A 25,540-nucleotide genomic window follows, 5' to 3' on the forward strand; every position below is an offset into this window, starting at 1 on the left:
AACAGTGGTGGCAGCTACCATCAAGACCAATAGAGGATCAACTTTAAACGACTTCAGGACCATTCAAAGCCTCTATAGTGAACACTTTTCTACAGTATGGAGGACCTTCAAACCATCCTGGATCAGGTGCAGCAACTTCAGAGTGAAAATGACCAATTGAGGTCACAGTTGTCAAACCAAGGTACTGCTTCATCTCAAGTAAGGCCATCTAATGAGCCTGATGCCTCCACCTCAGCGAGGGGCAGCATACCTACCCCTGCTGTTGCTCCAGTACAAACTCAATTTGTGTATGTTCCAAGAGAGCGAAAGTGTCCGAGATTTTCTGGTAAATTGTCAGTTGATTTGATGACTGTTGAAAAATGGATCGAAGAGGCTCGCAGGTGCCTGGCAGTTAGACAAATGTCCCAAGCTGAACAGATTCTTTTTCTCTATGATCATTTAGATGGGAGTGCTAAAGCAGAACTTGATTTTCATAGTCCAACAGACAGAGACAATTCAGAAAAGATATTTTCCATACTGACTGAAAATTATGGTTGCTCTCAGTCTTATGTTGCTGTACAGCTTCAGTTTTTCCAGCGCAGTCAGAGAGAAGGGGAATCTTTGAGAGATTATTCCCATATTTTAAAGTCACTTATGGATGTTGTAATTTGTAAAACACCTGGCGGTATTCCGAACTCTGACCAGATCTTGCGTGATCAGTTCATAGAACATGTACATGATGATATGCTGCGGAGGGAACTTAAACAGAACATCAGTAAAAACCCTACTATGTCATTTACCATGCTCCGTGGTATTGCCATCAGGTGGGCGGAAGAGGGAAAAAATGGGAATAGGCAAAGGGCTCGTGCTTTTTCTTGCAATACATACACCAATTCAGGAGACGGGGATGTAGCTGAGTCTAATGCTGTGACTGTGCCACCTCATAATGATCTAGCTGAGCTTAAAGAGTGTCTTAGGAAACAGCAGGTACAGCTAGATGCCATTATGAAACACATAGGCATGTTAAATACAACCCCACACACACACATTTCACAAAAAGAGGGGAGAGACTCAAAACCTTATCGTTTCCAAGCAGGTGGTAGACCTATCTGTCTGCGATGTAATAAGGCAGGACATATAGCACGGTTCTGTAGGGCCCAGATGCAGTCTGCCGTAGGTCCCATCAAAAGTCCAGGACACCAAGCAACAGTACAAATGAACGATGCTGTAGCCGCCTCAGTTTGGCCGCAGGAAAACTAGCGCCCTCTGGTGTGGGGGGCCAGACACCAGGAGGGGGGCACTCAGGCTCAAGTAACCAGGAAGAACATTCACCTGAACTGATAGGAGAATGTCCAATAGTGGAAGTTAATATGGGAGGTTTCACAGTTCCCTGCTTACTGGACACCGGGTCTATGGTCTCCACTATTACAGAAGATTTCTTTATAGAGCATTTTCAGTCACAAGGTGAAGATAAATTGCGACAGTGCAACTGGCTGCAGCTGAAAGCTGCAAATGGACTGGGAATCCCTTACATAGGTTACTTGGAACTTGATGTCAATCTTCTGAGTAAGACCCTGCCCCGGATGGGGGTATTGGTCGTGAAGAGCCCAGAAGACCCTTGTCTTAGGGAGCAAAAGTTGTCTGGGCCTGGCTTGCTTGGCATGAACATCATTCGACGTTGTTACCATGAGCTGTTTGTTCAGCTTGGTCCGGACCTTTTTGAGTTCCCCCCACTGAAATCTGCCAAGCCAGGCTGGAAAGAGGCCTTGTTAGAATGCCATTCCATTGAGTCACTGAGTGAACAGGGGTACTTGGGAAAGGCTAGGGTCAAAGGTCGACCTGTACGCATTCCAGCAGGCTCTATGAAGTTTATCGCTATTGTTTGCCCAAGTTCTGCTACCACCACTCTTCCCTCAGTTTTACTGGAACCACTTGAAGATGGAAGCTGCTTGCCTCCAGGTGTACTGATCTCTAGAGCTCTGTTGATCGTAAACAAAGGTATTGTGGAGATACCCGTTGTCAATGTTGGTTTACAGGATGCATGGCTCAAACCAAACACCCCACTGGGTGCATTGCATGTCGTTCAAACAAAGTCTCCCTTGTGTTCAGTTACATTGGAAGATGAGGATGGAAGCCAGGTGGCTGTAGTGAAATCCATTACTGCTGACAGGAGCGCAACTTGTGATCTTTCTAGTGCCTCATGGCCTATTCTTTCATTAGAGCAAGAGCAGCAAGGGAAGGCGCTATTGGAGAAATATACAGGAGTGTTCAGCCGAGGAGAGGGAGATCTGGGTTGCACCACATTGGTGGAGCATGAGGTCCCTTTAATGGATGACATCCCTGTCCGCCAGCGCTATAGGCGGCTACCCCCATCTCAGTATGAGCAAGTCAAGGCTCACATTCAGGAGCTGTTGTGCAGTGGCATAATTCGGCCAAGCTGCAGTCCTTATGCTTCCCCCATAGTTGTTGTTCAAAAGAAGGATGGGAGCATAAGGCTGTGTGTGGATTATAGGCTCCTTAATGCAAAGACAAGGAAAGATGCATATCCACTGCCACGGATAGAGGAGTCCCTTGATGCCCTGGGTGGGGCAAAATGGTTTTCCACACTTGACTTAGCCAGTGGATATAACCAGGTCCCCATTGCCGAAAAGGACAAGGCCAAGACAGCATTTTGTACCCCATTCGGACTGTTTGAGTTTAATCGAATGCCTTTTGGTCTGTGCAATGCGCCCAGTACTTTCCAGCGATTAATGGAGCGCATTTTTGGTGATCAGTCTCTCCAATCCCTTTTGTTATATCTTGATGACATTGTTGTTTTCTCATCAACCTTTGAAGATCACCTACAGCGCTTGGAATTGGTCCTGGCTCGCTTGCGAGAACACAACCTGAAGTTGAAATTCAAAAAATGTCAGTTTTTTCAACAAGAGGTTAAATACCTGGGGCATATAGTATCAGCAACTGGGGTGGCCACCGACCCAGACAAAGTCAGCGTGGTGTCACAATGGGAACAACCCACTACTGCAAAAGAGCTTCAGTCATTCCTTGGTTTTGCATCTTATTACCGCCGCTTTGTGGAGGGGTTTTCGAAGCTGGCAGCACCTTTACACCGTTTGGTGGCAGATGTAATTGGAAGCAAACATAAGCCCAAGGGCCTTGGAAAGTGCTCTATTGTAGAGAAGTGGAATGAAGAGTGCGAGCAGGGGTTCCAGTCCTTGAAGGCACGATTAGTCAGGGCCCCAGTCCTTGGCTATGCTGACTTTGCTAAACCTTTTGTGCTTGAAATTGACGCAAGTCATGCAGGACTTGGTGCAGTATTGTCTCAGGAGCAAGAAGGTCAACGGAGACCTATTGCCTTTGCCAGCAGGGGCCTTAGACGCTCAGAACGTAATATGTCCAACTACAGCTCAAGGAAGCTGGAGCTTTTGGCCCTCAAATGGGCAGTGACAGACAAGTTTAGGGAATACTTGCTGGGGAATAAGTTTATTGTCTTCACTGACAATAACCCTCTAAGCTACTTGAAAACAGCCAAACTTGGGGCTGTGGAACAGCGCTGGATTTCAGAGCTGGCTGCATTTGACTTTGAAGTCAAATATCGTCCAGGCACTGCAAATAGGAATGCAGATGCACTGTCTCGGCAGCCCACAAATGACTCCATTTCTTCAGTAACCCCTGGCATCCAAGTACCTAGTATGATTAGAGAACAACAGCATGGGCCACGGATTCCACCTCAGGACCTTGCCACTACCTGTCTTGTCACCACAATTCAAGCTCTCCCAATGCGGGAAAAAGCAGACTTACAAGCACTCCAGGAAGCCGATCAAGTGATTGGTGCATTCAAGTTTTACTGGCAGCGTGCAGCACGTCCATCAAAACGAGAATTAATGACAGGGCCCAAGGATGTCCGCAAACTTGTCCAACAATGGGACAAGATTTGTATGAGAGATGGTCTTTTGTACCGCTGTATCAGACCACCAAAAGCAGGTGGAGAAGTTTATCAGCTTCTCCTCCCTGAATGTCTTAGGGGCGAGGTGCTCAAATATCTCCACGACGACCATGGGCATCAAGGGATCGAACGGACCATACATCTTGTAAGAGAGAGGTGCTTTTGGCCAAATATGTGGCAAGATATCGAGAAATACTGCCACAACTGTAATCGCTGCCTAGTAGCTAAAGCCAATCAGCCCAAAATTAGAACTTTTCCTGGTAATATAATGGCGTCACAACCCCTAGAGATCCTGGCCATTGACTTCACTGTCCTGGAAAGAGCGAGCGATGGACGAGAGAATGTCCTCATTATCACGGATGTATTCTCCAAATTTACCCAAGCATATCCAACCTCGGACCAGAAAGCTAGTACCACAGCTCGAATTCTTACAGAAAAGTGGTTTTATATGTATGGCGTCCCTAAACGCATTCACAGTGATCAAGGCAGGAATTTTGAAGGAGACCTGCTAAAACAGTTGTGCAAAATATATGGCATTGGAAAGAGTCGCACCACACCATACCACCCTGAGGGTAACGGCCAGTGTGAGAGATTCAACCGCACCTTGCATGACCTACTCCGTACCCTTCCACCTGAAAAGAAAAGGAAATGGCCACAGTATTTGCCTCAGATCCTTTTTGCATATAATACAACAGAGCATGCATCCACTGGCTACTCCCCATATGAGTTGATGTTTGGGCAAAAAGCCAAGCTACCTGTGGATTTTTTGCTGGGCACCACAGATAACAATCCAGCCCCAGGCTCCACTAATGATTGGGTAGTTGAGCATCAGAAAAGGTTGAAGACTGCGTATCACCATACTGAAGGTCAACTAAAATTGTCGGCTGAACGTAGGAATAGGCAAGTGACCCCAAATGTAACAGAGGTACTGGCACCAGGAACCCTTGTCTTCCGAAGGAACCATCCACTTGGACGTAATAAAATCCAGGATGTCTGGGACCATACAAGTTATGAGATCATGCACTGTCTGGATGACAAAGGAAGGGTTTATAAAATTCGACCAAGGAACGGAGCTGGGCCGGAGAAAACTATTCATCGGACATAGCTTAAAGTTCTTCCTTCTGCTGCCAGTGTTGACACTCCTGACCCTCCTTCACCGGAACTGCGCAGTTTGCCTCAAGAAGAGGAAAATGACTTTGATATGCCAGAAGATGAAAGCGACATCGGCAGTATTATAATGATGAATGTGCAGCCTTTAGATTCGGAAAACCCCCAATTGCCAGTTACATCTCATAACGTGCTGCCAGAAGATCCATCAGCTATGACACCACCAGGACCTCAGTTAAATTGCCTGGTAGACCCATCACATAAAGAGCCTTCTGCCACCTCTCCTGCTCTTGTGAGACGTTCCCATAGGACTACAGCAGGCCACCATGCAAATCCCTTTAATCTGCCACAATCAGCATGGAGGCCAGTTGAAAATAATACAACTAATAGTGAAAACAATAGTTCTCAGGCATCCAGCCAATCGCTGTACGCGGTGTTCAGACCATGGGTTTAAAACAAACAGGAAGCAACCTTGTTTTTTGTCACCGGGACGGTGACCTCTCAAAGTGGGGGTAGATGTGGAAGGGAAGGTAACAGTCAGTCTAGCATTGGCATCAAGGTATGGGGCGGAGTCTATAAAAGGGGCGGAAAGCTCACCTGGGTCTCTCTTCCTGCACTGAGACACACCTGAGGGAGAGCAGCTGAAGGTAGCTTTTGTTTGGTGCTTCATTTGATTTTTCATGTTTTGTGAGGGACTAAAACTGAGTGATTGTTTCTGCACATCAGCCAAGAAACCAGATTCCAGTCACCTGTATGTCTCTGATTGGGGGAAGGGACGGTGTTCCAGTCTAGCAAGGTATATTTACTTGTATGTAAATTGCACATGTTTTGTAGAAATGTTTCTCAAGTTTGTTTTTGTACATTGTATATTAATGTGCTTTTGTTTCTTTTAGTTTTCAAACAAGGACATTACTGGAGGAGCCAACCACTGTTTTTCCCAGACTTAACATATTTTATTGTGCTTTTAACTAGTTAATCAACGGGGCCATCTTTTGTTTATTTATTTTTCATGTTGGGCTTTTTTGGCTGCTTTTAGGAGGGACTGAGTGGTCGAGTAGCCATTTGGCAAATGCACTTTATTGTGTGGTTTGAGTCACCTTAGCTTGCTGTGAGTAGGTTTACTTGAGTGTGGCTTGTGTAGTGGTGTTTGCCTACGTATTTTGGGACAGTTCTCCTTATGTATAACTCGGCACCAGTTCCCTGATGATGCAGCCTTGACCCCATATATTTATTGTAAATAAAATCTATATTTTTTGGTATAGCAGTCTCTGGCTCCAGTTTATTCTGGGTCTTGTGTATTAACACCTGGTCACATAAATATCAGGAAACTGGATTTGTGGACAAATATTAATGTCCACGGACCACAGGTTTTTCGGGTAACTGTACGGGTCACTGTCAAGTCCAACTGCCTTTAATTTTAAGCCAATAATCGGCTGTTATCTCGTCTTTTCCACAGTTTCCCCTACTAATTTTGCACGCCCAATTTTTCAGTTTTTTATTTGTTAAAAAAGTTTGAAATATCCAATACATTTCGTTTCACTTCATGATTGTGTCCCACTTGTTGTTGATTCTTCACAAAAAATTACAGTTTTATATCTTTATGTTTGAAGCCTGAAATGTGGCAACAGGTCACAAAGTTCAAGGGGGCCAAATACTTTCGCAAGGCACTGTATGAGTGTTCATCAGTGTTAGCAGTCCTCAACACCAAGTCCTTGGTACCGCTCTCTGGTCCTCTGCTTCTTGGCTGACTTGCTGTTGTTCCAAAACTTTCTAATAACATCACTTCCAGTTTAATATCCAACAGAGAGAAAATTTCACAAACCATCTGATTATAAAGGTATCATCCCGTCACAAACCCACTCTGGAAGTCACAGAGCTCTTCAGAACGACACATTTAGAATCAAAGATGTTTGAAAATGCTAATTTCAGGACTTTGTGCTGGATTTAATTCACCTGTGACAACAATTGTGACCGGAACACCTGGATTTAATAAATAATAGGTTTGGACAAATACTTTTGTCTCTACAGGACTGTCTCAGAAAATTAGAATATTGTGAAAAAGTTCTTTATTTTCTGTAATGCTCACTCACTCATCATCTCACTCATCTTCTTCCGCTTTATCCATTCCCGGGTCGCGGGGGCAGCAGCCTCAGCAGGGATGCCCAGACTTCCATCACCCCCGACACTTCCTCCAGCTCTTCCGAGGGTAGTCCGAGGCGTTCCCAGGCCAGCCGAGAGACATAGGCTGCGTCCCAATACTCCCCCTCGCCCTCGTTTTCTTCACTAACCCTAACTTTTGCGCGTTCCCGTGAAGGTAGTGGTGTCCCAATTCCTCTTTTCACCTAGGGGGAGGGGGCATAACGAGGGCTAGGGGCTGAGAATAGCACCTTCAAATCGAGGGATTTCAGATGCTGACTTGGCGAGCGAGGGGGTATGAAAATGTCCCAGAATGCTTTTGCCGTCGGCTCTGCGTCGATTTGACTCGCCGACCGAAGGCAAACAGGCAGACTCGTCTCAGAGAAATAGAGAGAAATAATCCTGTGATTCGTCAGATTTGTTTTGGATGTTTCTGATATAATAGTCTTCAGAAACCACAAAGTAATCCAGCTGTTATCTGGGTCATTTACACACTTTCAGATAAAGTTGCCGAAGATCACGGCAGAATAAAGGGATTTATGGTTCCGCGTTCCTACGTACCCTACGCCATAAGGTCTGCGTCGATGTACGCGGCGACGCACGCCGTACCCTACGCCGTACCCTACGCCGTACCCTACGCCGTACCCTACGCCGTAGGCTCTGCGTCGATTTAACGCGGACCCAAACTCCGGAGCCGGCAGACAGAAATCTCTAAATTTCGGAGCAAATTTCTTAACAGGCGTAGCTACAACTGTTAGATTTCATCTATTAAACCAACATCTTCCTAAATGATTTATTTCAGCCAGCATAATTCTCAACAGAGCTGCGTCCCAGAGAGAGTTTCTCTCCCGGGACGACGCAGCAGCTTGACCCGGCGGATACGTCTGATCTCGGGCTGTGAGCTGCTGCTGCTCCCCGGGGGCGGCGGCTCTTCTCATCTCCGAAAACATCGGGTCAAATTTCTTAACAGCCGTTATTTGGATAAACTGAGCCCCGGTTGCGGATCTTAAGGTTACCTTTATACCTGAAAAAATATTAAAACTTAATAAAGTGCCATATTAACAGCTCTACAGCTGAAATTAAAACAGCTTTTGGCTCTCTGCTTCCTGATCAGGTTAGGGATGAAAACGAGGGGGAGTAGGAGAAATGGGACAGGCACCTGGGCCAAGTGCCCTAGATCTCAAGTGCCCTAAAATATCCCCCTTCTTTTTTAGGGGTTAGGGAAGAAAAGAAGGGCGAGTGAAGAAAAGTAGGGGGAGTGTTGAGATTGGGCCATAGTCTCTCCAGCGTGTCCTGGTCTTCCCCGGGGTCTCCTCCCGGAGGGACATGCCTGGAACACCTCCCTAGGGAGGCGTCCAGGAGGATCCGGTACAGATGCCCAAGCCACCTCAGCTGACTCCTCTCAATGTGAAGGAGCAGCGTCTTGACTCCGAGCTCCTCCCGGGTGACCGAACTCCTCACCCTATCTCTAAGGGAGCGTCCAGCCACCCTGTGGAGGAAACTCATCTCGGCCGCTTGTATCCGCGACCTTGTCCTTTCGGTCACTACCCAAAGTTCATTCAGTACAGTTTAAGATTAAGATTCCCAGAATATTCTAATTTTTTGAGATAGGATATTTGAGTTTTCTTAAGCTGTAAGCCATGATCAGCAATATTAAAATAATAAAAGGCTTGCAATATTTCAGTTGATTTGTAATGAATCCAGAATGTATGACATTTTTGTTTTTGTGAATTGCATTACAGAAAATCACAATATTCTAATTTTCTGAGACAGTCCTGTATATCTTGGCCCTCGCACTCATGGCCACCGCCCCCCATGAGCATATCAGAAATGACATCACCCACGACTTCCTATGTCAAACCATTCACAAGTTATAGCAGAAAATAGGGACAACCAATCAGAAGAAGGGTGGCTAATTTTCACCAATTATGGTCAAGGACTCAATACCGAGTCCGATGACACCACCCACGACTCTTTATGTCAAAGCATTCACAAGTTATGGCAGAGTTGCAAAGTTTTCTAGGGGGCGCTGTTGAGCCATTAGGCCACGCCCATTAATGCAAACCATTAAATATAACATTTTTCGCCAGGCCTGGCTCGCGTGCAAAATTTGGTGACTTTTGGGGCACGTTTAGGGGGAAAAAAAGGCCCTCCTTTCGTCAGAAGAAAGAAAGAATAAAGAAAAAAAAAATCCTACAAATACAATAGGGCCTTCGCACTGTAAGTGCTCGGGCCCTAATTAACAGTAAGAGCAACAAGCAATATTTAAAGAAAGCAGACCAAAACTCCCCCACAACCATGTGAGAGACTGATTAAAAGTCGGGTAAGGGATTTCTATCCGTTAATATTTGAACAAAACATCAAAACCTAGAGAACTAGCTGCCCCCTCCAGGGCTGCAATGATGCAGCTTGTTTCCCGTTCACAGAGACAGTGCTGTGTTTGTTTTGTTTGTTTGTTTTGCGTTTGTCGGTTTTTTCAGGGTATTCCTGTGATCAACCAGCGGGTGGTGTAAGGTCATTCACTGAATGTGACAAAAAGTGTTCTAGGTTAGAAATCCTGAAAAATACCTTACCTTACCTTGAAGTCACAAAGAAAACAACCAATTCAAGTTATTACTGCTGCAGGTGGATCAACAAGCTGTTGAATTGTGGTGTCTACATAGTTTTTCTAACACAGTTTCTGCAGTTTTTCTTAGCTTTCGCCCTATAAATAATGACACAGGATGAGATGTCATTTGTTGTTCATTTGAGGTTGTATCAACTTCGTTTCAAGACCTGGCGAGGTCTTTTAGCTGACCTTGTAATGTAATAATTTAAGACTAGCCAACTGTCTAAAAAGACCAAAATACTTTCACGATGAAGCAAAATAAAAGCCATTTTTACAGTAGAATATACATGAATAAAAGATGCAGATGAATTCAGTCTAAAGTGTTATGTTATTGAAATGTGAACCAAAATCTTCAAGGATCAACATGTTTAACTCTTGTGGTTGTTGTGGAATAAAGAGAACAAAAAAAGGAGTATCTAAGCCAGACCTATAGAGGTTGATAGGACATGTCTTTGCAGACACGATTAAAACGAAGATAACTCAGCTGCATGTAAAACCACAGGTCAACTTTCTTACATCACATGGCTGTTTAACACGAGTTGTTTCTCAATTCCCAGTTTGCCAGGTGTGGATTTGTGTACTTGGTAAGTCACTCTTGGCAAGTACGACCATAACATTCCCTGCACAGCTCCACAGCCCCTCGGGTAAGGGTCAGCTGGAAGAACAGGGAGCCACAGCTAACTTTGACTGACGTCACGTGGGCGTGTTCCAGCCACCTGGGACTATTTGTTCTATTGTTTGGAATATAATGCCATGCTGTTCAAAGAAAAGGCTTCAGAACTGCTCCTCAGGAAACCTGTCAGTGATGTCACAAGGGTGTTTCCAGTAACCGTCTGTGGTCACAGCTCAGCTACCAGACTAACACCTATTCACACCAAATTTAATATAATATAAAATATAAAATAAACACTCTCAACATTCATACGACTCAGAAAAGACTGTTGACTTTTCTGGTAAAAGCGTTACTTTATGTGATGTGTTTTTAATGGATTACATGCACAGAATTGTATTCTTGAAGTTTCTTGAGAAGACGGTTGTTGTGATTTGGCGGGTATAATTAAACTTTGACTGAACTGAATATAAAGTTCAGTGGAGAACATTTCCAGATACTGTAGCCTCTATCTTGATAACTTAACCACAGATATGATGTTAGAATGACATTACTCCTGCATGACAACCCCTTTATTTACTCCTTTCTCTTCCACTTTTTCTTCTGCTTGTTGATGCCAAATGCTTACTTTTTAGCATCTCAAGTCTCCATCAATAAGGTGGGCAGAGATAGAACACATCCAGCGATTTTGACAGAGCTGGTCTAGATACAGACTATGAACTGGAGACTGAGGAAGTTTCACAGGAATATAAGAACTGTCAATTACGCTTATTGAGAAACATTTCATGTTAAACTCTAACCTTCAGCTGAACTAAGCTAAGCGGCGGTGTGGCCGTTAGGTTTCACATTGTGGACACACTGAAAAAAGTAAATCTAAGTGCATGTAAATATAACATATTTAAATCTGTGACATTAACAATTAAAAATGAAGTGTGTTGCTTTACATGAATACATCTAGTTTTGAACTTAATCTGCATTTGTTCAAAAAACAAGACATTGTGCATTTTTTCCTTAACAAGCAGTATTTATGTTGTCCCAGGCAATCTTTTCATTTACACACAAACAACAAGCAATGATCTTGTTCTATTTACCTTTCCTTTAACAGTTTTAATCTATTGGGCAGATTGACCAACGTTTAGATGAAACTTGCTTTATTTGTTTAAAGGAGCTTGAGGCTCCTTTTAAGAAATGAGACTCTCTAGCGCCACCCTTCACCACGACGGCCGTCGGGGGTACTGCAGCCAACAGTGAAGCCGGCACGGGAGAAGGGGGAGAATGCGCATGCAGCGTCATGTGACGTCACATCCGCAGCCCAGTGCGGGAAATTCGGGCCCAGAATTGCAGCACATTTTGCAGCACACAGCCTGTTCAAGGCAACGGAGAGATACGGTAGAGGGCTCATTCTTTTGGGTTTGGAACGCTTCATCTGACATTATTACTAGAAAACTTAAAACATATACGAATTTTTTTCATAAATTCTGCCTCAATCCGGCCTCAAGCTCCTCTAAGTAGAACAACCACAGTAAAAAATATATTCCTTGATCTACTTTAAAAGAATTAAGGCGACTTTTTCACATGAGATTTTTATGTAGATCAAGAAAGACTAGTCTTTGTATAAACTACTACATTTTTAGTATGTACAAAATTCATTTGCAAGTAAAGTCAACTTAATTTTGATAAATAAAGTAAACTTAACACAATTAAGTTGACTGTACTTGCAAAATGTATTATTTACATACAAAAAATTAAGGAGTTTATACAAAAACTAGTCTTTCTTGATCTACATAATAATCTCATGCAAAAAGTTGCCTTAATTTTTTTAAGTAGATCAAGCACAATATTTGTATCAGTGCAGTTACTTACTGTTGCATCCGTGCCTCGTCAGAGTTGCGGATGTTGTTCAGGTGGGAGATCACAAAGCTCTTCAGCTGCTCTTCTCTCTCGCTCAACAGACCAGGGATGATGTTTCTCACAAAGTCCCGGTCGGGGTTTTTCATCAGAATCAAATAAGCTGCCACACGTTTCTCAACAGGGCTCACAGTGTCCTGATACACTTCCATGAGAGCGCTCCTGATCTGTGGACAATCGAGGGACAAGTCACTGAGCCGTAACAACACCAGCATCCAGTCAGTAAATTCAACCATATCTATGTGAGACATTTGGAATATGTCAGCTGGTTCTTTGATGTTTAACTGTTAAAAGTGCAGATTATTGAGCAAGAGTGTGATGATTGTCCACCTCATCGTTGATGTCCATCAACCTGAAAGCTTGTATTGCTGCCTTGTGATTTAATAATGGGATGTCAGTTTTCTGGACACATCGCAGGATGGAGGAGATGAGGCTGGGGCTGACGTCCTGCATGGCCTGACCCATGACACCAATGACCTGGAGATTCAAAACACATTCATTTAGGTGGAAAAAGTGGAAACATCCGTGACGCCAAAGCTCATTGACCAGTTTGTATGACTTTCAGTACCTTCAGTACGAGGAAGGAGACCTCCTTAGGATCTGGAGGAGAGTCAGAGTCGGTTTCTTGGACTTCGTTTGAGCAGTCATTCAAGAGCGTCTTCATGAACTCTGACACCTCCGTGACCACCGGAGTCACCGTTCCCTTGTGAAACCTGTTCCAAAGAGCCGGATGATACAATTTGAGGTTAGAGTTTCAGTTTAAAATCTACTGTAGAAGGTATTCATTGTCTCGTGGTCACCTGAGCGCTTTACGACCAACCGCTCCCTCTTCTTTACTCACTTTTTGACTGTGTTTGCGAGAGCGTACATGATGGCCTTGCTCTGTTTATACTGAGCCATGCTGAGCATGTCCTGCACCCGTGCAGCGTCAGGATCAGCCTGCAGACTCAGCCCGTAGACCAGAGCGTCCACCTCCAGCCCCAGCCCGTCGATGGTCCAGATCATCTGCATGATGGCGCTGGTGCACTCTGGAGTTCCACACTGGACCAGGGCCTGGAAGGTGAGCCACTTGGACACGTCCGCCATCTCAGCCACCGTCTGGCTGAGCGTCTCGTTCCTCAGGACTCGCATGCCGGACACCAGCTGATGGAAGAGACTGGTCCTCTTCTGGCCCTGGTCTGTGCCCCCCAAAGCCACCAGCTCCTGGAGGGTGTTCAGAACAGCATCCTTCGTCTGCACCGGAGCTTTGTCGTCCGGGTCTTCAAAGTGAAAAGGTTTGGCCTGGCCGGGGTCCACAGCTGTGCTCCAACATGTTTCATTGATCATAGATGTTAGGACAGATCTCCAGGTGCACACTAAGACCAAACATGGTAGCTTCTAAAATATGAACTCACAAAAAAGGTTTCTGCTGCTCCTTTTCACGCTCTGGAAGCTCAGATCCTGGCGCACCACGGATGACATTCCATTCTCTCTGAGAGGCGGATCAGAATATGAGACTTAATGCTGCCCGAACATGACACACCACCAGAAGATCTGACGCACTCACCCAGAGGTGTCAAGTAACGAAGTACAAATACTCTGTTACCTTACTTAAGTAGAAATTTTGGTTATCTATACTTCACTTGAGTAATTATTTTTCAGACGACTTTTTACTTTTACTCCTTACATTTTCACACAATTATCTGTACTTTTTACCCCTTACATTTTAAAAACAGCCTCGTTACTCTATTTCATTTCGGCCTTTAAACAAAAACTATCCAGTTAATTGCGCCATCTGGATAGAGTGAATTTGGTTGTGGTTGTTTCAGATGTTCTTGTCCAGTTTTGTTCTTACATCCGTTCCCTCAGATTCCTGCAACTAAACTTGGATGTACATTCCAATAAAGGTTAGGATAAATGATAACATGCCTCTGAAGTTTGACTTTTTGCACCATTACAATACTTATAGGCAACTAGTCATCATATCTCCTGCTCTCTGAAACACATGTTAATGCTCAATAGTACACATATATGGTTCTTTAATATATTTGCATTATACTAAGATGCATTAATTTTAAATGGCTTTTGTCCATAATGGCTTTTTTCTCCCTTACATTACTTTTACTTTTATACTTTAAGTAGTTTTGAAACCAGTACTTTTATACTTTTACTTGAGTAAAAAGCTTGAGTTGATACTTCAACTTCTACAGGAGTATTTTTAAACTCTAGTATCTATACTTCTACCTGAGTAATGAATGTGAATACTGAAGACACCTCTGCCGAACATGACACACCAACAGAAGATCTGACGGACTCACCCATGGGAGAAGGGCAGGTAGATGTGTCTTTCCGTGCAGGTTGCTGTGGTGATGTGCCTTTGCTTATTATCAAACTGGTAGTTGCAGCTCTGAGTGCTTTCGATGAGTTTGGACAAGGGATTATTCTGGGAACAAAAAGTTACAGTGTGGATGGATGTTTTTATTTTACAAGAACCTTGAATTTCATTCAGGACTCTTCACAGTTGCCTGATTGAGAGTAGTGAGAGAACATTTTCTATTAATAAATTAACCACTTGCAAGGCACTTTTGATGTATAACTCACTCATAGTTCCATACATGACTTACTGTGTGGAGGTTTGGGGTAACACCTATAAAACAAATACAAACCCTATTTTCCTGTTACAGAAAAGAGTGTTAAGGATAATTAATAGATCTGACTATTATAAACCAACAAATAATCTCTTTATTAAATATAATACTTTAAAATTCCATGATATAGTAGAGCAGAAAACTGTTTTATTTGCCTTTAAAGCCCAGCAGAAACTGCTTCCAAACTACATTCAGGATTTGTTCCAAATAAAAGAAACCCGCTATGACCTGAGGGGGAAACTCATGTTTGAGATGACTACAGCAAGAACTAATATTAAAAAGAGATGTACATCAATTAAGGCTGGAGAAATATGGAATAGTTGTAATAACAACCTAAAAATGTGCAGTTCTATCTTCAAGTTTAAAGAAATGTTTAAAGAAAATACTGTAAATAAATATAAAACACTATAATTATAAAGTATATTATCAAAAACATTCTAGAATGTGAAACGTCAATTTTATATTTTGTCTTACTTATTTTTGTCTTTTTTATGTATTGTTTGTTTCCACGGAGTAAAAGTTAATGTCTCATATTTAAACTGATCATAAGAAAAAAGGGTAGGCACTATAAGCTACGGCTTCAGCCTACACCTTTTCGGCAAAAGAAATGTTTGTTTTTTTTACCTTTTCATCTAGTTTTGTAAAAAAGTGTGTACAAGCCAAAATAAAAATTCATAACATAACATAACATAACTAAGGGATAGGCAAGCCCTAAGGAACAGAGGTCCTTTGCTCTGGGCCAACATCAATGACAGCTTTATTTACATAGCACATATAAAAGCCTATGGCCAACCAAAGTGCTTTACGGCAAGTAAGTTAGTGCCTTGCGAGGGTTAAATACATTGAATCTAAAGATGTCAGAGAGTGCAAGAAGAGTAAGACCCAGATGCGGGTCCAAAAAACGTGATTTATTTTAAACTTAAAGCACTGCTGAGCAGAGTGCCTAAACTTCCCAAAAAATCAAAAAACATGACATGACACGTGACAGAAGAGCACAGTACAGACCAGCAGGGAGCAAGGGAAAGACAAGACAAGATATGCATTGACCTACACAGGTGCAAACGATCAGGCCAGACAGGATTATGGGAAGTCAAGACAAAACTTGACACAACGGTGACAAAAGAACATTTTTCTTTTCCCAAAATCCATTTCATAGCATCCCCCAAGCTTTTGCGACTCCAGCAAAGCAGAGGGAATCTTTTCCTTTGTGGCAGTCGATGCAGTGGATCATCATGTTCCACATATTGATTTATTATTGGTAAATTAGCCATTTATTCAGGCTTGGGACCAGCATTATTCTGGGCAACTTGGGGTTCCGTGTCAGGCCCAGGGACACTTTGGTACATGACAAAGCTAGAGACTGATGCAGCCCAACCACTGCACTATTCCAAAATAACTTGATTTGCCTTTTATGACTGTCTTTACTTTATCTATTCAGCAAACTTTTATCTAAACTTAGAAGAAAGGGAATGCATTCAAGGCAAAAGGTACAGGAAAACTAGCAGAATGCCAAAAGTGTAACTTCTAAAGGAAAAATATGATTTTTAAAAGTGTGAGCACAAACGGCAAACAAAAATACATTTGGGCGGGGGTCGGCAACCCGCAGCTCTAGAGCCGCATGCAGCTCTTTAGCGCCGCCCTAGTGGCTCCTGGAGCTTTTTCAAAAATGTAAAAAACCTTTTTTTTTCCTTTTTTTCTTCTTTTTTTCCCGTTTTTTCTTCTTTTTTTCTTTCCCTTTTTTCTCTTTTTTCCTTCTTTTTCGTCTTTTTTCCTTTTTTTTCTTCTTTTTTTCCTTTTTTTCTGTTTTTTTCTTCCTTTTTCCTTTCCTTTTTAATCTCAACATTTTGACTTTTTTCTCAAAATTTTGACTTTTTTCTCAACATTTCGACTTTTTTCTCAAGATTGTACTTAAACATTAATCTTGACATTTCAACTTTTTTCTCGACATTTCAACTTTTTTTCTCAACATTTCGACTTTTTTCTCGACTTTTCGACTTTTTTCTCTCGACATTTCGACTTTTTTCTCGAAGTGCATAATTAAAAAAAATAATCTTCCCCCAGTTATAACTAATATAGAAACATGCAGCATGTGTTGCCTTCATTCTAAGGCTTATACAAGACTTTTCATTTTTTGAGGCTCCAGACGTATTTGTTTTTTGTGTTTTTGGTCCAATAAGGCTCTTTCAACATTTTGGGTTGCTGACCGCTGATCTAGAGAATCACCTTGAACAGAGACATATGAGGCAGATTGGGGTTAAATTCTATTAGTTCTGTTAGACAAAAGGAAATAAGATCTATCCATCCATCCATGTTCTATACCCGCTTTATCCTTTGCAGGGTCACGGGGGTCTGCTGGAGTCTATCCCAGATAATTTCATGCGAGAGGCAGGGGTTACACCCTGGACAGGTCGCCAGTAGGAAATAAGATGAAAATGGAAAAGATGTGTCTTCAAGAGCTTCTTGGAAACAGAGAGGGACACCACAACTCTGATAGCAATATTCAGGTGGTTCCACCAGTGTGGATTTCATCAAATTGTCAGCTGCTGAAAATGAGAACTAGTGAAACATGGAACCCACCAGTTTTTGGAGGAGAGCCAGTGGGCTGCTGGTCAGATCTCTGCCATAAGAGTGGTCACACTGGGACAGATCTCTGGAAAGCGTCACATCCGTGGCGATGTCTTGCCTTATATTCACCAAATATTCTGTCATGCAGTGGCCATGCACAGAGTTCTGAAAAAAAGACATTCAGCTCTAAAGCAAAGCACATATATTTGTCTGACATATTATTTGCTCTACATCTGTCCTGTTAGGTTACCAACCACAAGGTTCGGTCCCTCCTCCAGATGTGGCACCAGCAGAGCAGAAATGATCCCTCTCTTGATGTTGAGGATGTTCACCGGCTCGTCCGTTTCAGGGAAAAGATGCACATGATTGTCGCTATCCACTAAGAAATTCAAAGGGTTCCTGGGTAAAAAAAAACAACACTTTGTGATATTTTGCAGTCAACACACTCAACTGTGGGCTTTGAATGTGTTAGTGAAAGTTTTTGTGTCACAACTGAATATGATACGTCTTCTTTTGTGCCCCTGGCCTGCGGCAATGCTCAGAAAGGGATCAATTCTGGAACTTCTTTTATTTCATCCATACCTCTTCATTTTCCACGACTCGTGATCCGAAAATGTGAATTAACTTTGAATTGACCAAGCGATACAAACACTTGAAAGTCTGGTTACATTTCAGTATAAAAGAAAACATGGGCTACTTGCAATACCTGCCAAGTGAATATTTCGTCAATGGGAGGAAATACTACCAACATGCAAAAACCTGTTCTTCGATAGAAAGCTTTGGAAGAGTTCATGCAGTGATTTCCATCACAGAATCGTGTCTGTTTTTATTGCAGTGGTGTCTGTTGGCCTGAACATCGCTGACACATAAGTGATTTTCAGCCTTTTTAGTTTAGGCAGAATTTCTGAAAATGTGCTTATTTAAAGTGCTGAAGGCATTTTATGAATATTTATAATATACAACATTTCTTGGTGCTGAATTCAAATCTTCTGTATATGAGGCTCAAAAATGTCCCAAAATGCCTCAAAATTGAGAAATCCAACATGGCCGCCACTGCCAGGCTGAAATCAATTTTTCAGTATATCTTTTTGACTAAACAAGGTACAAACATGAATTAAATGTACTTTTGTAAGTTTTCCTACATGGGCAATTCGATGCAATATTCAGATTTGAGATGTAATGTGAAGAAAACTGCTTAGATATTGCAAAAATAGTTGTTTTTAACTATGAATAATTACTCAGTTATTATTATTATTATTATTATTAGGCTACTTTGACTTACTTTGTATTTTGTTTTGAGGTCAAATGTATCAAATGTGCTGGAATGGAACCTTTGCCATCCCCAATATCACCCCACCCCCCAAGCTTAGCTTTTCTCACACTTCTCAGAACGGCTGATCAGAAACATGAGACAACTAGTATATATTCGCAAAATGCCTTCGGGGTTCTGATTTTGTGAAAATTGACCCTGTCTACTTAACTGGTGCACAGAGAAATCTCCAGATGCTTATAACCTGTTGATACTATTATGATTATACAGATGATGAGATAATAAAACTTTTCTCAATTTTACGCTGAGGAACATTAGTCTGAAACTGTTTCAAAACTCTTTTTACCTTTACTTCTGAGAGACTGTCTGACCTGTGGACGATGAACCTAACTAGTGTTAGATGTTCCTCCAGGTGTCTCTTGTTAGCAACTCTTCCAGTCTTTTGTTGCTCCTGTCTCAATTGTTTTGACAATCATAGGCACATTGTCGTTGCTCTGATACGTATGTTGGCGCCATCAAATTGAAAACAAGCTATATTTTCCTCAGTTTAAATATTTGATGTGCTCTATACTACGGAAAAGGGCCAGGCAGGAGAAAAATAAAAATAATATTTTAGAGGAGGAAGATTTTTTTTTCATTATGCACTTCGGGAAAAAGTCAAAATGTCGAGAAAAAAGTCAAAATTTCGTGAATAAAGTTGAACAACAAGGTTCAGAATACAAGAATTGGCTTTACGATATTGATTTGAAAAACATATCACACATATGCAGTTGCATAACTTCAGAAATGTACCCTTAACTTTCCACTCCAAGTATGTAAGTTAGTATGTAAGTCAGAGGAGACATTTCGAAATTACGACTTTATTCACGAAATGTTGACTTTATTCTTGAAATTGTATTTCAACATTATCTCGACATTTCAACTTTTTTCTCGACATTTCGACTTTTTTCTTGAAGTGCACAATAAAAAAAAATCTTCCCCTCTCAAATATTTTTTCTCCTGCATGGCCTTAATACTCATCCGTACTATACTGTACAGGACTGTCTCAGAAAATTAGAATATTGTGATAAAGTTCTTTATTTTCTGTAATGCAATTAAAAAAAAAATGTCATACATTCTGGATTCATTTTTTTGTTTTTGAAATTGCATTACAGAAAATCACAATATTCTAATTTTCTGAGACAGTCCTGTATGTTCTCCTGTGAATTAAAATATTTGAAACAGTACCCAAACCTTTTTGGAACTGGGGTTGTACATTGTACTCTTACACCCCACACTCTGCTCCCACCCCCATCTGCTACTGGTAGGATCACATGAGGACTTTTTTTGCACTAACTTCTCCATGCTGGCCCTGAAGGGCTCGGAGCCAGCCGCGGGACTGAACACCGGCTGTCCCTGGGGATCCATGACGGACACCTCGCTGAGGGCGCAGTCCCTGGTGTGGACGCTAAAGCTGCACAGGTCGGGGACATCAACCTCTACCTGCACACATGTGAGAGTAGACAGTGGTCAGCGGAGAGACGGAGCTCAGATAACAACGCTCTTATCAGTTCAAACACTTCTCACCTGACAGGAGACTCTGGGGCCGTTTCGGAGGCTGGCGGTGCCGACCACGCCGTTCTGGCTCTCTGCCGTGTACTGGTACACATACTTCTTGAATGCTTTGAGTCTGGAGGCCACTATTGTTTTAAAAAACACAAGGTTTTATAGACAGTTTCTTTATGTACAAAGTTCCAAAAGCTGATCACATGATTCAGCCCAACACTAACTTCATTGGTAAAAATGTGGTTTTTGAACGACGTATCCAGTTTAAATATGTATACCTAAGTAACTACAAAAAGCATTTTAAATTAATTTTCTATCAAAATAATACGCAAAATTACAGCAGAAGCATCCCAAATTGACCATTTTGGTACAAACTGGTTGTATTTGACATAAATACCACTAAACGTATTGGTTCCTTTCAATTATAACTGTTTTGGGTTTGTTGATATCAGCTGACTTCCTCATTGTGTTCACTATGAATCCCCTGCATGAATCTAGTGAACTTTTACCATTTATCATTTACCATGACAGGAAACACCAAAGGTAAAAGCCGATTCAGAGCAGGGCCGTAGAAAGGGAAGTTGTTTTTGTTCTTCCTTCTTCTTGGCTGCTACGATCTGTGGAGTCTTAGTTTTAAACCACAGGCTGTATTCATTTAATTCAATTCAAAAATACTGTATTTGTCCCCGAAGGGAAGTTGAAGAGACCTTGACAAACCCCAGTGGCATCACATATGGGTTTTCTGAGGAGTTGGTTTAACCTTTTTTGGGGGGTTTCTTCACAGACCATATTGGCAGGAACTGACTCCATCCAATGCCTGGTAATTCAAAAACGGGTAAAGGGGCAGAGCAAACAAGCTCAGGAACTGGTTTATACATGCCCACCTTACCTCAGTCACTGTAAGGTAACTATTTTAGCATAGCTTAGCTCATGCTAAACTATTCGAAGCTAACAAGTTTAACTCTACATTCCTTCTTAGGCCCAGTCCCAATCCCCCCCCTAGTCCTACTTTTCAGCCCTTCCCCTAAATTTTGCGCGTTCCCGTGAGGGTAGTGGTGTCCCAATTCCTCTTTGCAACTAGGGGTAGTGGGGATAACGAGGGTAGTGTGTATGAATCTAGCCCTTCAGAGCGAGGGATTTCAGATACTGACTTCGCGACCGAGGGCCAGAAAAATTTCCCAGAATGCTTTACGTCATCATTTGCAGACTAAATCAAACAAAAACCATGGCAAACATTTCAGATTTTTAGTGAATAAAATCAATATTTTGATTTAGTTTCTGCATAAAAATGCGTTTTGATTACATTTCTAGCGAGAAATATATATTTTACTTTCATAATATTCACTCAGTGAATGTACATAATCACTCGCTTGCCCGTTGTTGCGAAGTCTTTTCAAACCTCGCCAGAATAAAGGCTGATTTATGGTTCTGCGTTACACGTTACACGCACCTACGGCGTAGGTTACGCGGCGACGCGCGCCGTACCCTACGCCGTAGGCTCTGCGACGATTTAACGCGGAATCATAAATCAGCTCCCGAGCCGGCAGCTTTTCTCATCCCCCGAATACATCGGAGCAAATTTCTTAACAGGCGTTATTTGGATAAACTGAGCCCAGGTTGGGGATCTTAACGGTTACTTTTACGCCTGAAAAAATATTAAAACTTAATAAAGTGGCATATTAACAGCGCTACAGCGGAAATTAAAACAGCTTTTAGCTCTGGGATTCCTGATATGGTGTGACGTATGTGCAAACGTAACTACGCAGTCGCTTACGTACCCGAACGTAAACCACGCAGTGACGTAGCAAGTGGTGTCCCAATCCCTAGGGAAGATTACAAGGGCCCTACTCATTTTTAGGGCTAGTGGTAGAAAGTAGGGGGTGTATTGGGACTGGCCCTTTCTGTCCTTCCATCACCCTCCCTCAGACCCTCAATTAGCCAACTAGGGGTCACTGGTAGTGAAGGTTCATTGAACAGATAACCGTCCAACCTGGAGGATATTTGGAGGATGTTTGTCCTGCCCACTTTTGGATTAACCAGGATTCGGCGGACCCACGGAAATGTATCCAGTTCTCTCATTAGACCCTACGGTCATGCTTCCCGTTTTCCTGGTCTATCCCAATGTGCTAGTTGTTTGAGTTTTATGGGGTTACTCATTTCCCTGTTAAGCCATTGTCTTTTTCTTCTTCTTTGCTTGAATTTGGTTCATTTAGACACCAAAAACCCTGACACTGACAGACTCTTAACATTATCTTAAAGGGGACCTATTGTGAAAAACACGTTTTTTCTTGCTTTAACATATATAAAGTGGTTTCCCCTCAGCCTGCCAACACAGAGAATAAGGAAATCAACCAAATTCTGCAGTGTCTGTACAGCCGCCCAGATGATCCATCCAGTGTGATGTGGATCTACGAGCCGTTCAGATTCTGCTCCCGTCGTTACGTAACCAAACTGCAATTTGCATCGGTTGGCCTCTGATGTGTGAAACCACGCCCACAACTAACTCTGGCCGGAACAACAACAACAACTCTGCGTGCCAGAGCTTCCGCCATTTTTGCGTAGCGGTGTATCGCGTCATTCAGGCAGCCAATCAGCACAGAGCCTCATTATCATAGCCCCGCCCACTCAGAATCCCTCATAGATAATGATGTTAGAGACTGAGATGATGCAGACATGGCTCAGAGGCGGAATTTCTAAGTTATTTAGCAAAAACAATCAAAAGCTTGTTTTTAAGACATGCAAGGCCTGTTTAAAATAGGTACTAGATGCCATAATAGGTCCCCCTTAAGTAATAAAGGTTTTTTTTTCTACATCAAGTTTAAAACTTGTGTCTAAAATTGGGCACTTTCAGTAATTTACAGAGGTGTGTAAAGAGTATTTAAACCTTCTCATCTCCAGCCCTCGCTCTCAGGCTCCTGTTTAAAATGTAATCATCCTCCACACGTTTCTAAAACAGGCTCTCATTTTGCAAGGGCTAAATTAAATTCAGTATGAATACATTTAACACAATTGTACTTTGGTACAGCATTGATCTGTCAGCAGGTCAGTGTATCTGTTTGCATCAGCTATCACCGCTCATGCAAACTCAGCTCTTCCAAAGTACACAAGACCTACTTTTCAAATGATCTACACTGTTTTCTACAAACAAGTGGTGAAAACAAGTCAAAAGTAGGTGGAACTTACATGGACACACTTGGCTTGGCTGATTATAAATATCTTCTGGAAGACAAAAAAAAGCAGTGTATTTGAAAATGAGGGTCAGAAAATCATAAATAAACACTGAAGAGATAGTAATGAGTAATGATAAAGCATAAAGCTTGAAACTGAAAAACTATTTTGAGCTTATTTGCAATAAGAGGAAAACAGATAATTCTACGTTTTATTTGGAGGCGGAAACAATATGTAAGAAAACTTTACATGAATGTTATATTAATAAATTAAAGTTTTATCCAGTTGCTAGGAATTGAATTCTTTTTTTTTGTTTGCAGCAATAGACCAGCATGAAAAACATCAGCGGCCTCAAACATCACCAAGGACAGATTTCAAATGGAAACAAATCAGCAATAGAGATCACATCCTGTTTTCTCACTGCATATTTTATCATTGATCATTGACACATACCAAAAGATAATCAATTTTATTAGTCAGATTAGATGGAATTTCTTTCGGGTGATTTATCGTCTAAATCACCAGAGAAAAGTGTTTTATAAGAAGGAGTTCTGAATGAAATGGTTTGGACTCACGTGCAGCGGTGCAGCAGCTCAGCAGCAGTAACAGACTCAGCCGGCTGTAACCCATCATGGGTGGAGGAGAAGTGTAAACGCACACCTCAAACACCTCTGGACCACCTCTGGAAAACCTCCGTCAGGTCTTTTATAAAGTCTCTCTCCTGTGATTTGCTGAGCTGCAGTGACATCACACACTTCAAAGTCCAATCTCTGACTTGGACCAAAGGTTTTTGTTGAGCAAGTAGCTGACAGTGATGTGCAGACGACTGTAGATGGACTTTTTTGGCCATGCCATTGTCCCCCTGCTGAAGCCAGTACATCTCCAGGCTCGTCTGAAGTTTGCTAGAGAGCATTTGGATGATGCAGAAGAGGATTGGGAGAATGCTATACAGTCAGATGAAACCAAAATAAACTTTTTGGTAGAAACACAATTTGTCGTGTTTGGAGGAGAAAGAAAGCTGAGTTGCATCCAAAGAACACCATCCCTTCTGTGAAGCACGGGGGTGGAAACATCATGCTTTGGGGATGTTTTTCTGCAAAGGGACCAGGATGACTGATCCGTGTAAGGGAAAGAATGAATGGAGCCATGTATCGTGAGATTTTGAGTGAAAACCTCCTTCCGTCAGCAAAGGCATTGGAGATGAAACGTGGCTGGATCTTTCAGCATGACAATGATCCAAACACATCGCCCAGGCAACGAAGCAGTGGCTTCGTAAGAAACATTTCAAGGTCCTGGAGTGGCCTAGCCAGTCTCCAGATCTCAACCCCATAGAAAACCTTCGGAGGGAGTTGAAAGTCTGTGTTTCCCAGCGACCGCCCCAAAACATCACTGCTCTAGAGGAGATCTGCATGGAGGAACGGACCAAAATACCAGCAACAGTGTGTGAAAACCTTGTGAAGACTTACAGAAATGTTTAACCTCTGTCATTGCCAACAAAGGTATATACCAAAGTATTGAGATTAACTTTTGTTATTGACCAAATGCTTATTTTCCACTTTAATTTGCAAATACATTATTTAAAAATCAGACAATGTGATTTTCTTTTTAATTTTGTCTCTCATAGTTGAGATATACCTGTGATTAAAATTACAGGCCTCTCTTATCTTTGTAAGTGGGACAACTTGCACAACTGGTGTCTGACTAAATACGTTTTTGCCCCAATGCATATACATACACATGCATACACATTTCACAATACACAAACACACACACACACACAGACAGGGCCAGCCATAGGAGAAAGAAAGAAAGAAAGTGGGACATACAGGGTGGATGAACCCTGCGTACGCCAACCTTCGTATAACTAAAATGTGTTTGTTTACTGGTTTTTTTCCCTCCCCCATTTTCCCCTCTCCCCTCTTCATTTTGATAAATAGATAAAGTCACAATAAAAACAGTATTATGTTGTTTTTATTTACCTAATACTAAAACCCAATTGCATCAGCTAATGTTTATCATATTTTTGCGTACATGGTTGTATGTTGTTGTGCATAAATCCTGGAATATTAGAATC

General features: G+C 42.1%; 1 protein-coding gene across 1 annotated transcript in view; it reads right to left on the reverse strand.

Moving 5' to 3' along the window:
* The window catches only part of apoba (apolipoprotein Ba), a 49,695-nt gene extending 25,557 nt beyond the window's left edge, over positions 1 to 24,138 (reverse strand). Inside the window, exons 1-12 of the mRNA XM_061744444.1 lie at positions 24,042 to 24,138; positions 23,482 to 23,517; positions 20,320 to 20,432; positions 20,090 to 20,235; positions 17,738 to 17,882; positions 17,496 to 17,648; positions 14,589 to 14,713; positions 13,686 to 13,762; positions 13,133 to 13,589; positions 12,860 to 13,004; positions 12,622 to 12,768; positions 12,247 to 12,458 (exon numbers count right to left, since the gene is read on the reverse strand). Of these exons, the coding sequence (XP_061600428.1) occupies positions 12,247 to 12,458; positions 12,622 to 12,768; positions 12,860 to 13,004; positions 13,133 to 13,589; positions 13,686 to 13,762; positions 14,589 to 14,713; positions 17,496 to 17,648; positions 17,738 to 17,882; positions 20,090 to 20,235; positions 20,320 to 20,432; positions 23,482 to 23,517; positions 24,042 to 24,099 (1,814 nt within the window). The 5' untranslated portion in view covers positions 24,100 to 24,138. The remainder of the gene's footprint in view (positions 1 to 12,246; positions 12,459 to 12,621; positions 12,769 to 12,859; positions 13,005 to 13,132; positions 13,590 to 13,685; positions 13,763 to 14,588; positions 14,714 to 17,495; positions 17,649 to 17,737; positions 17,883 to 20,089; positions 20,236 to 20,319; positions 20,433 to 23,481; positions 23,518 to 24,041) is intronic.
* Positions 24,139 to 25,540: the final 1,402 nt, after the last annotated feature.

This window comes from Cololabis saira, chromosome 16 (assembly GCF_033807715.1).
Source record: "Cololabis saira isolate AMF1-May2022 chromosome 16, fColSai1.1, whole genome shotgun sequence".
Lineage (NCBI taxonomy): Eukaryota > Metazoa > Chordata > Actinopteri > Beloniformes > Belonidae > Cololabis > Cololabis saira.